General features: G+C 41.3%; 1 protein-coding gene across 3 annotated transcripts in view; it reads right to left on the bottom strand.

Moving 5' to 3' along the window:
• Positions 1–4,833: 4,833 nt before the first annotated feature.
• The window catches only part of LOC148399409 (receptor-type tyrosine-protein phosphatase delta-like), a 143,367-nt gene continuing 136,088 nt past the window's right edge, over positions 4,834–12,112 (bottom strand). For all 3 annotated transcript variants that reach the window (XM_088373937.1, XM_088373938.1, XM_088373939.1), the window contains 6 exons: positions 10,289–10,467; positions 10,090–10,216; positions 9,115–9,240; positions 8,879–9,033; positions 8,507–8,642; positions 4,834–8,435 (listed from right to left, as the gene is read on the bottom strand). In XM_088373937.1, the coding sequence (XP_088230063.1) occupies positions 8,367–8,435; positions 8,507–8,642; positions 8,879–9,033; positions 9,115–9,240; positions 10,090–10,216; positions 10,289–10,467 (792 nt within the window). In that variant the 3' untranslated portion in view covers positions 4,834–8,366. The remainder of the gene's footprint in view (positions 8,436–8,506; positions 8,643–8,878; positions 9,034–9,114; positions 9,241–10,089; positions 10,217–10,288; positions 10,468–12,112) is intronic.

Raw genomic sequence — 12,112 nt, 5'->3', positions numbered from 1 at the left:
CGCAGGTGTGTTTAACGAGGGTAAGTTGGAAAACATATTGGAACGCGGCCCCGAGGACTAGAGCTTGACACTTGTGACCTTTGACCATGATATTTCCCTAATAAAGTGGCCTGTTATTAGGTACACTTGAAAATGGCGGTGTACCTAATGGAGTGTCCGAGTGATTCCCTCGTTAAGTGCAGGTGCGTGAAAAGTTTTAGCTCCTTTTGAACGTGAAAGTGGCTAAAACTTTTCACGCAGGTGCGCTTAACGAGGGTCACTTGGAAAACATGTTGGAACGCGGCCCCTCGAGGACTGGAGGGCGACACCCCTGGTTTAAGTGAAAAGTGCCACACCCGCCCTCACCCCCACTTTCTGATTGGCTGTTTGATCTGTGACGTCACTTGGACACTCCATTAGGTACACCGCCATTTTCAAGTGTACCTAATAACAGGCCAGTTCATTAGGGAAAAATCATGGCCAAAGTTGAACTGAAAGTGAAAAGTGCCACACCCGCCCTCACCCCCACCTCCTGATTGGCTGGTTGATCTGTGACGTCACACAGACACTCTATTAGGTACATCACCATTTTGTACCTAGTGTACCTAATAACTTTATGCATTTTTTGTATGTGTCAAGAATGTGTATCTGACTACTTGCTCTTTATTTTGGGGGACACCAACACACATTACACAATGTAAAACACATATACATATTGTCATATAAAGCAGTGAACCAAATGTCAGATTTTTTTTTTCATGCCCCCAAAAATAAAAACAAGGAATAAAACACCAGACAAGTTTTAACAGGTTTCAATGTTTATTAAAATAATAATAATAATTAAAGTAAATTTCAAACCAGCAATCTAATGTGAAATTTCAGTTTGGGGGACACCAACACAAATTACAACCTAAAACACATATACATATTGTCATATAAAGCAGTTAACCAAATGTCAGATTTTTGTTTTCATGCCCAAAAAAATAAAAACAAGGAATAAAACACCAGACAAGTTTTAACAGGTTTTAATGTTTATTCAAATAATAATAATAACAATAATAATAATAATAATAAAAGTACATTTCAAACCAGCAATCTAATGTGAAATTGCAGTCGATATATTGGATAACAATATTTAGGCGTATATATGCATACACGTTATTTTAAGTGTTATGAAATAAAGATTACCCAAAGAGAAGCATAAGCTCCCCGTTTTTGCATAACGGGGCATCCCTTCATGCAATGAAGTTAGCCGTTAGCTTGGAGAAAACATGCATAAAAGAAGTGGTGTTTCAGTGAGTGGCTCTTTCTTTCCTTGGCAAATCGTAAATCTACATTCTGGCTTACATAGTTAACACCAGGAGGGAGACGCAACACGTTCACTGACTGATCCGTTGATGCACGGGAAGGAAGGCAGTTCACCGATTGACTCGTTCGCGAACAAGAAAGTCAGGATTTGTTCCCTCACTGAACCGTTCTTGCGATGAACTGGAAATGAAATTCGCGACTCATTCGTGAACGGGAAGTTACGTCATTTTCTTCTTCGTTATGTTTTGCAGCGAGGTGGCACCAGCTTCAATGCACATTACCGACACCTCCTGGTTGAAGTCATATGAACTGAAAAAATAAGCCTAAATACAGGAATTCACATTTCCCACGGAGATTCGAACTCGAGTCGCTCTATTCAGAGTCCAGAGCAATAACCACAACACTATGGATCTCTGGCTTAAGACAACGGAAGTTACATGATTTCATAGAAGACCTAACAAGCGAATAGGGAGATAAATGCCAAAATGGTTTTATGAGGGAGCACCAAGCAACTATGTTGCAAATTTTTCCAGATAAAATGTTTGAGGTCCCACGGAAATTCGAACTCGAGCCGTTGGGTACAGAGTCCAGAGAACTAACCACTACACTAAGGAACTCTGGCTTGTGAGGTATGGTAACAAATGGTTTTATGGAATACCTAACAAGCGAATAGGGAGCGATCAATGCCAAAATGGTTTTATGGGGGCGTACCATGGAACTATGTTGCAAGTTTTTCCAGGATAAAACGTCTGATTTTTCCACTGAGATTTGAACTCATGTCACTGCGTTCAGAGATCAGAGAACTAACCACTACACTATGGAAACCTGGCTCATAAAGCATGGATGGTATATGCTAGTACTCATTATTATATTAACTGGGTAAGCAAACTAGCCCCAATCCTAGCCCAAACCCCAACCCTAACCCTAACCCTAACCCTAAACTCTAAACCCTAACCCCAACCATAACCCTAACCCACACCCTAGACCCAACCCTAACCCTTACCCTAACTCCATCCTCAACTCTAAACCTAGCCCCAACTCTAACCCTAACCCTAGGCCCAGCCCTAACCCTAACCATAGCCTTAACCAAACCCTAACCCTAACCCTAACTCCAGCCTCAACTCTAACCCTAGCCCCAACCCGAACCCTAAACCCTAACCCTAACCCTAACCCTAGGCCCAGCCCTAACCCTAACCATAGCCTTAACCAAACCCTAACCCTAACCCTAACTCCAGCCTCAACTCTAACCCTAGCCCCAACCCGAACCCTAAACCCTAACCCTAACCCTAAACCCTAACCCTAACCCTAACCATAGCCTTAACCAAACCCTAACCCTAACCCTAACTCCAGCCTCAACTCTAACCCTAGCCCCAACCCGAACCCTAAACCCTAACCCTAACCCTAAACCCTAACCCTAACCCTAACCCTAACCATAGCCTTAACCAAACCCTAACCCTAACCCTAACTCCAGCCTCAACTCTAACCCTAGCCCCAACCCGAACCCTAAACCCTAACCCTAACCCTAAACCCTAACCCTAACCCTAACCATAGCCTTAACCAAACCCTAACCCTAACCCTAACTCCAGCCTCAACTCTAACCCTAGCCCCAACCCGAACCCTAAACCCTAACCCTAACCCTAAACCCTAACCCTAACCCTAACCCTAACCATAGCCTTAACCAAACCCTAACCCTAACCCTAACTCCAGCCTCAACTCTAACCCTAGCCCCAACCCGAACCCTAAACCCTAACCCTAACCCTAGGCCCAGCCCTAACCCTAACCAAACCCTAACCCTAACCCTAACTCCAGCCTCAACTCTAACCCTAGCCCCAACCCTAAACCCTAACCCTAGGCCCAGCCCTAACCCTAACCATAGCCTTAACCCTAGACCCAGCCCCAACCCTAACCATAGCCTTATTCCAGCCCCAACCCTAACCACAGCCCGAATTGTAACCCAACTCTATCCCTCATATGGTTTTATGGGGCAGCACACGAGCGTTGCAAATTTTTCCAGGATAAAATGTTCAAGGACCCACTGAGATTTGAACTCGAGTCGCTGGGTTCAGAGTCCAGAGCACTAACCGCTACACTATGGTACCCTGGCTTGTGAGGAATGGTAGATACATGGTTTCATGGAAGACCTAACAAGCAAATAGGGAGAGACCAATGCCAAAATGGTTTTATGGCAGCTACATTGCAAATTATTTCCTGGATAAGAATTGTGAGTCGTCACAGAGATTCGAACTCGAGCTACTGGGTTCAGAGTCCAGAGCACTAACCACAACACTATGGATCCCTGGCTTGTGAGAAATGGAAGATATATGGTTTCATAGAAGACCTAACAAGCGAATAGGGATAATGCCAAAACGGTTTCATGTGGGAGCACCAAGCAACGATGTTGCAAATTTTTCCCGGATAAAATGTTTGAGTTTCCACTGAGATTCGAACTCGCGTTGCAGTGTTCAGAGTCCAGAGCGCTAACCGCTACACTATAGTAACCTGGATTGTCAGGAACGGTAGATACATGGTTTAATTGAATACCTAAAAAGCGAATAGCGCGATAAATGCCAAAATAGTTTTATAGGGTAGCGTCAAGCAACTATGTTGCAAATCCCTCCAGGATAAAACATTCGAGTTCCTACGGAGGTTCGAACTCGAGTCGCTGGGTTCGGAGTCCAGGGAACGAACCACTACTCTATGGAACTCTGACTAGGACTGCAATGTAGATACATGGTTTTATCGATGTCCTAACAAGCGAATAGTATGGATAAGAATAGATTAATGCTAAAACGGTTTTATGGGGGAGCACCAAGCAACTATGTTGCAAGTTTTTCCAGAATGTAATGTCTGAGCTTCCACTGAGATTTGATCTCAAATCACAGCATTCAGAGTGCAGCGCATTAACCACTACACTATGTTACCCCGATTCACTAACTATGGATGGTGTATCTTAGTACTCATTATTATATTAGTTGGGAGCGCACAGCAATGTGGTGCTTAGCAGCTTCACAGTTTGGGGTTTGAATCTCAGTTCAAGCATCTTGAATGTTCTTTTTCATTTGTGGTTTGTTTTTTCCTTATATTCTGCCTCCCCACCACATTCCAAAAACGTGCATGAGGTAGCACCCATTGATGGCTGTCAACATTTGCCTTCCGATTCACTGGTGATCAGTCTCGGGTGTTCTCTGACCTTGCTGAACGTCAGCTTGGGTCGGCTTGAGGAAACTGATATTGACAATGGCAGGATGGAGATGAACAAGGGTAAAGAACATTTTGATCTCAGGTGTACCCAAGTGAACACAACTAAAACTAAACAATCTTAATAGGGAAAATTTAATACCTCTTTAATTGCTGAATTTATTCAAACATCTGCTGAGAGCTTATGGAAAATGTCACCCTCACCTGCTTTGTTGACTTTCAACTTCCTTCAGAATATCATGTCAAAGGGCATTCATTCATTCATATTATTATGAATTATTATTAATAATTTCCTACCAAAATATTAATTTCCCTAACAAATTATATAGTAATGGTACAGAGCCAGAATACAGGTTTGGTGTCTTTTATTTCACTTGAGTTTATTTGTAACAAATGAAACTTGTGTCGACAAAGAACAGAAATCCATACAGACCTGTGTGTGTGTGTTTTTTCCCCCCACTTCCTCAGTTTTGCACACACACGAAGAACCAATGTAAGAAAATAAAAAGCACTTGTTGACCCGGAGCAGAAAATGAAAAACAGACAAACAAAAACTTTACATATACAGACCAGTTTGACGGGACTGATCCAAGCAACACACCATTATTTTCATTTTTATACAATTTATATAAACTCCAGTTTTTAATCCATCTACATGATACATTGGGGTCAGGGGGTTAAAATAGAACACTTTTATGGTGAAATTCATTTGTGGTGCAGCAAAGCCACGAGGTGACATATTGCACATATTTCTGTGCCATAAACGGTGATTTCTGGTGCAATCTTTTCTTATATCACTCTGTATATCTGATATAGTTCACTTTGTCTTAATTTAAGAATTTCAATTAGTCTCTGTGTTCGGTGTTATTTACATATACACAACTGTGTGAGCATTACAGGGTCCATGTTGAGCTAGTTCAAGTAAATCTTTTTTTTGTAAAAGGGGGTTGGGGTGTGGCGTGGGCTAACAGAGATAAGAGGATTAAGTGCATAGTACAAGAGAAAGTGCAAGTCTTCCCATTACAGGTGCGACCAACGGGGCATCTCCAAAGTGGTACCATGCATACAAAAACAACACCGGGGGCACCAGAATGGTGCCATGATTAGAGAGCAACATGGGAAGGGGAGGGCAGGACAAGGAACACTGTTGGCTGTGGGATTGACTCCTGTATGCACAAATGTTGTCATTTTGCTTTTTTTTTTCTATTCAATTTGTCAATAAAAATGTCTATGCTGCTTTGATTTCCTCACGTAGTGGCCAGATGGTGTTTATTCAATCACATAAAGGTGCATGGGGGTTTTTGAATAATACTATAAATCATCAATATTTATTTCCTCACATAAAATGAGTTAATTAGATGAAAAATACTGTGCAGTGATGCCTTGAGATAGCTTAACTTCTGTTTTTTTTTTTACGTTAAAGGTGGCAGTTAACTTTGCTCACCATCATAAGCGATTCGTTGACGATTAATTAAAAATTAATTGATCAAAAAAGAGGCTTCAAGATTTTTAATGCCACCCACACTTGAAGTTTACTGTCAAACTAAATGACACTTCTTACTTTCAAATACTTTTGCCTTGCCCAACTAGCCTAACGCTAGCAAATAATGGAAAATTCCATTGACATGCTAACAGTTAGTATTGGTAGTTGTGGTTTTAGAAGCTTTTAAACAATGGCTGAATTACAGAAACTAATATCTCAAGGCACCACTCTATAATGGTAATGCTGATTTTTTTCCCCCTTCTGTTTCTCCTGAATGGAATAAAACCAGGAAAACTGAAAAGAAAAATCTCGAGAGGAAAATATGAAAATCTATTTGGGGTGTGGTGCAGCCTGGAGTTAATGAGAGTGGAGGCCACTATTTGAGGAAATACAGTAAAAGAAAGCTTGCCTTTGCATCACCGCAGACATTTTCTCATTAAAAATCATCATTTCATTCTTTGCTCATACTTTTGAAATAAACATTTGTTGTACTGCAGTTGAGTCTTAGTTGTGCTCATTTGTTCTCCTTCAAAGCGATATGACTGCATTCCTTTTAAAGTGATGACGAGCCAGCCTACCATAGAAAAACAACAGAATACAACAGCAATTTTCACATAGTAGAGCATAACAAAATTTTACACAACCTCTCACTCTCTCTCAAAACACACAACAAACATACATAAGTGTGCATACGTAAAATACACAAGAACCCTTAAACGTAACTTTATCAAAATAGGCGTGTAATATAAGGCACTAGAAATCTAAACTTAAACTATTCATTGGGAGTTGGGATCGTTCGTTAGTTTCCCGGTTACCGTGACGACAACATTGTCTATATGGGGTGGCGGCGTGATACGAGGAATCGAATGCTGAACGTCCTCGAGTCTGGGACATGATGCACCACTATTTATCTTCATCATCATCATCCTCATGGCATGTGACTGTAGTAAATAAGTGGACATAAAAATATATATATAGTACATCTACTTATTGCACACGGAATCAGACAGACGCACAAGTCAGTGGTGAGCATTCCGGTGAGAACGTTGTCTCGACACATTTCCATAATTCTTGGTCTAAATCTAGGTGACGTTTTGAATAGTTTTTCACCCCCCACAAAAAAACCCCACTCCGTGCACACTCTACAAATTTGTACTCTTTCGCGTTTTTGTCCTCATTGGGGTTGCAGGTGAGCTGTTGCCTTTGCCAGTTGACTTTGGGTGAAAGGCGGGTTCCACCCTAGACTGACTAGTCACAACCTTGAAGATTACATCAAACTTGAAATATTAAAGCCCAATCCGAAATCCAAGTTTAGTCCCTTCACCTTATCCCTGACCAAAAATCAAAGCTGAACTCAAGTGAATGCTCTAATCATGAACTTATGAAATGTAACCCTTCCCCCGAAACGTCAAGCATCAGGCAGGCAACGACTTCATCGAGTTGCTCATGCAAATAAAAGTGAGAATAGAACAGTTAATGGTGGAACTATTCTGAGAAACTGCCAAGTCCCGCGGCTTCTGATTGTATTTCTTTGAATAAAAATGTTTGAGAACATAAAAAATGCACAACAAAACAGAAAGTATAAAAAAAACTAATGGGCGACCAGCTTTATAAGAGAGCCCACATCTTTTTTTTTTTTTTTTTTTTTTTTTTAAGGAGTCAGTTGATAATTTTGTTTGTGGTTGTGGTGCTTTTTAAACCTTTCACAATTTCCTTGTCTTAAACTGTGAAGACTTAAGTCGAACTGGTGCTTTTTTTTTTTATTACTATGTGACTAAAATGTCTTCTTCATTTATAGGAAACCAAAGTCTGCTTTCCTAAAATAAAACAATAAAAGGGGGGAAAACACTTCCTGGTGTCCATTGCGACTCTGTGTGTCCTTAATACTGTGCTCGGTGAGTTTCCACTCTCCCGTTGGCAAATCTCCGGTGCGCCAAAGTCCCACTTTGTGTCCGTCCACGAGACGTCCATATGATGGATGCCTTCGAGTTGGTCTAAAGATAGAAAAATCAAACGTCCTGTGACACTCTATCAATCAAGGTTGGTGATGCTACACTGGCGGTGGATGAGGTGAACACTTCCACACCCAAACAATGTAAAGCAACCCTGGTGCTTGGAAAATAGCACTGACTGAAACCAAACAAAGACAACGTAGATTCGGATCAAGTATTGGAGCGAGTTGCTTCTGACTGACCAATGGGCGTGTTTGGGTGAAAGGGCGGGTGGAGACCCCTTGTCAAGCAGGTTGCTATGGCTCAGTTAGAGGTGCTCTTTGTGGGTACGCAGGATTCCCCCCCTCCCTCCCTCTTCACTCTGCATGTTGATGGCGCTCTCTTCACAGACACGTCGCCGCCTAGCGCGTTCATCCATGGATTAGGTGGGACGTGCCGTGACAAATTTATGTTGCATAGTGATCAAAGCTTCCGAGGTACTCCAGACTGGCGCGGTAGCAGAACTGGTACTGGTCCTGGAGGAGATAGAGCACACCAGTGAGAATTGCTTAAAAAAAGGTCAGAGACCTTTTTTTTGCCGGCTGACCTCTGTTTGAACGGTGGCAGGTCTCTGCGTGCGCAGCATCTTGACCGTCTGGAAGATGTCCACCACGCCCTCGTACCGCATTCTCTCCAGCACGATGCTCAGCGTGATGAACACACCTGTCCGGCCCACTCCGGCACTGGTGGGAAACACGTTAAGTTTGGTGAAATTTCCACGGAGAAGGCAAGACAAGGAATTTTTTTTCTCTTACAGGATATTTTATACATAAGGAAACTCAATATGCTTCACACAACCAAAAGATCTGAAGACCTCTGAAGACATTCAATCTGGATTTAAAAGCATTTACACTTGGTGCTGACTTCATTTCTGTTGGTAGCTTATTCCTACGAATACCAACCATTTTTTTTTTTTTACCTGCAGTGCACAGTAATTGGTCCATCCTGGCCAAACTGTTCTTTAGTTTTATGCACTTGTCCAATGAAATCTATGAATCCCTCCCCTGACTTTGGCACTCCTTGTTCTGGCCAATCAGTGAACTGAAATTGACGAACCGTCCGCGATTGGCCATCCTGGAGGAAAAAAAATACATGGCTTATTACTCTCTGACCTTTTAACAGCATATTCCATCACACGTGCGCTTTGTGACTTACTCTGGCGTCCGTGACTTTGAATTCTCGGAGGATGTATTGAGGCATGTTGTACTCGGCCATGGGATCCACCACAAAGTACTGGTACCGAGCTGAGCGTTCTGCGGGCCAATACTGGTGACATTTCTCCTGAATGGACACAACAACACGCAAAGTGCGACATCGTTCAGCATGCGTCTGGAGGGATCTACTTTTGTTTTGCCGTGGTAGTTTTTTGTCAATATTCCTATTAGACTTTCAGATTGCTACCATTTGCTCGTCAATTTGAGTTCCCCTGTGTAGTAGACTTCTTGATTACAAATCAAATAGTCGGTTGTAGCCACTTTTCTCGGGATTGCAAACAAAATGTATTCTAGGCATATCATTTCTTCTCATTATTGAGAGGAAAAAGAAATATTGAGTGGAAAGAAAAATGTGGAGCCAATGATATCAAAGCATGTATATATTTACCGCTTAAAAGCAGACAATAACAAGGCAATTAAAGATCCATTTTTGAACATTATGCGAAACATATTCCTCTGTGAGTCCATCTTTACCCAATTAAGCAAACAAAAACAACAGTTAATATTCTTGAATGTCAAAGAAGTAAAAAACTAATATGGGCATATTGGATTGTATATTATTCAAAACTGTACAGATTTCAAAATCAATACTAACCAGTTTGAGCAAAGTTGGCAGAAAGGAGAACGACAAACAACAAAACAAAAAATATTTACAATAATTTACTAAATAATTATTTTATTTAGTTTATTATTTTAAAAATTAAGTTATAATTTTATAATAAATAATTTACCATTTACAATAAATGTGTTTATTATTTACAATAAATTTGCAGAACAAGTATTGTATGTGCGAGATGAATAAAAAAAATTAAGAAATACAGGGCGCCCATACTTTGTCAACTTATGATCGACAGTCATTCCTCGGACAAAGTGAAAAACTGCACACGGCATCGACTTCTTGTTGCAGCATCCTTACCCGTCCCATCTCCCTCAATTTGGTGAGCATGACAACGATGGTGGAGTTGTGTTCCCACAGCATCCTCCAGTAGTCCTCGGTGGTCTCGGCCAACGGGCCTTGTGTCGCTATGTAAGCCTTCTGTTGCCTACGATCACAAACCTGGTGTTACCAAACAAGGCAGTCAAGAACAAACGGATGCATTCGAGGTGTGACTGACCTATAGCCATCGATGAAGCTGGCGTTGATGTAGTCCGACCCCTCCACCCCTCTGATTGGCTGCAGGGGCACGCGTGTGGTCTCGTAGGGCATGATGTTGACAAGCTTGTTCTTGAACTTGTTGCATGGTAGGTTGGCACTGACGAAGCGCGACGTGTGGGCCTTGGCACTGGCCAGACGCTGGAACACAAAAGAGGTCGGGGCATGGATGAGCCGTGCGGAGCTAAACACTCAACAGTGTCAGGAAATTTACTTTCAAAATGGAAATATATTCACTAACTCTGGGGAAGTCATTTGTTCTATTGTGTTCAATCTGTCTTTCAATTATTACTTTGGTGTTGATTACCAAAACAGCAGAATTTTTAAGTACGACATTTCAACTTTACTACAATTTTCTTGACACATGAACAACATAGCTGTCACGTAACACTTTTAATTAGTGTGTTAATTTAATTTCTAAATATTTACAAGTTGACTTTTCAGTTCGATATATCCAGTATCAAACAAAAAAGGCATTAGTAAAGCCTGATACTACACTGCACCAACAAAAAGGGATCATTAGGGAAAAGAATGGAAGCCCAAAAAGCAGCGCCTCACTGAAATGTCTTTTCAAGCAAGTTTTCTGGCGCAGTGCACAAGTGAAATGAGAAAAATCCTATTTACTGGCCAGCCTCCGGGTATACAGTCAGACAAGTGAATAAACAAGAGAATATTATGGGATGGGGGCATTGAAAGGCAATGGGAGGAGGCGCATAATAAAGACAAATGAGAGAAACAGCAAGAGAATCCAAAGTTGGGGCAGGAAACCACAAGGCCCCGTGTTGTCTCACTGTACATGTGTGACCCTCAAGTGATCCCGTAGCCCCGCAACACACACACAATTGTACTTTCTCACATTTGACCAATGCATGACGTCTCAAAACGAGAGAGAACAACAGAGACCAGGCGGAGGCAAACCACAGACTCCAGGGGGAATGAAACAATACCCCTCGCTTGGTAACAATAGGGTCCCACAAAGTACGCTTCCAATATTGGTGGCTATGGGAATGTTGTGGGAGAAACAGACTTACTTTATTTTCTTTAAAACGGAACAAAGAGGGAAAATCCCCCCTAAAATCCCACAAGTTTAGATGCCGTTTATTTTGATTCTCTTTAGTCTGGTTTTGATCATCAACAATCAAGATGGTCTTATCAAGACAATCGGGGGACAAACAGAGCATTGAAAACATGTCATTATTTTGAGCATGTCTGGATAAAACCATGCCCAGTTGGCAACCAGAAAGAAAAATAATCTCCATGTGAAGTGAAGCTCCTCAAGACTGCAGTGGAACCCCGGTAAAGTTGAACCGTTGAATAGAAGTTTAGGAAAAAAAAATAAGTCTCTGAACTCATCATGCATGCAAGATTTCAGTAACGGTAATTTCTCGAAAATGGGTGTGTTATACACAAGTATACACAAAATTCCGGAAATTTGTGCCATTGTGAAAAAGGTGTGAATTAATTCCAATAGATGTGATGCCTAATGTTACACATTCATATTCAAGAACACAATTTATGCTGCTCAGCAAGAACCATGACGATTTATCGAGAAACAAAAATATAGATATACAATAATAATAATCTGAATATTGCGTAGTGCCACACATTTAAATTTTTTTTTTCCTTGGCCCTTCAAGAGAAGAATATGCATAGGAAGTCACAGAAATAAACCTTCCCCTGTGTGGTTAATATGTTTTTAATAATTTCAATCATTTAATTCATCAATTCTAACCTTACACTAATTGCTGTAACAGTTTGTATGCTTAGAGATTCCCGCGGTTGATGT

The sequence above is a fragment of the Syngnathus floridae genome, chromosome 4, assembly GCF_059516105.1.
Source record: "Syngnathus floridae isolate MCC-2025c chromosome 4, RoL_Sflo_1.0, whole genome shotgun sequence".
Lineage (NCBI taxonomy): Eukaryota > Metazoa > Chordata > Actinopteri > Syngnathiformes > Syngnathidae > Syngnathus > Syngnathus floridae.
Note: the sequence above shows the minus strand (reverse complement) of the source record. Positions and strands in the feature narration are given on the sequence as shown.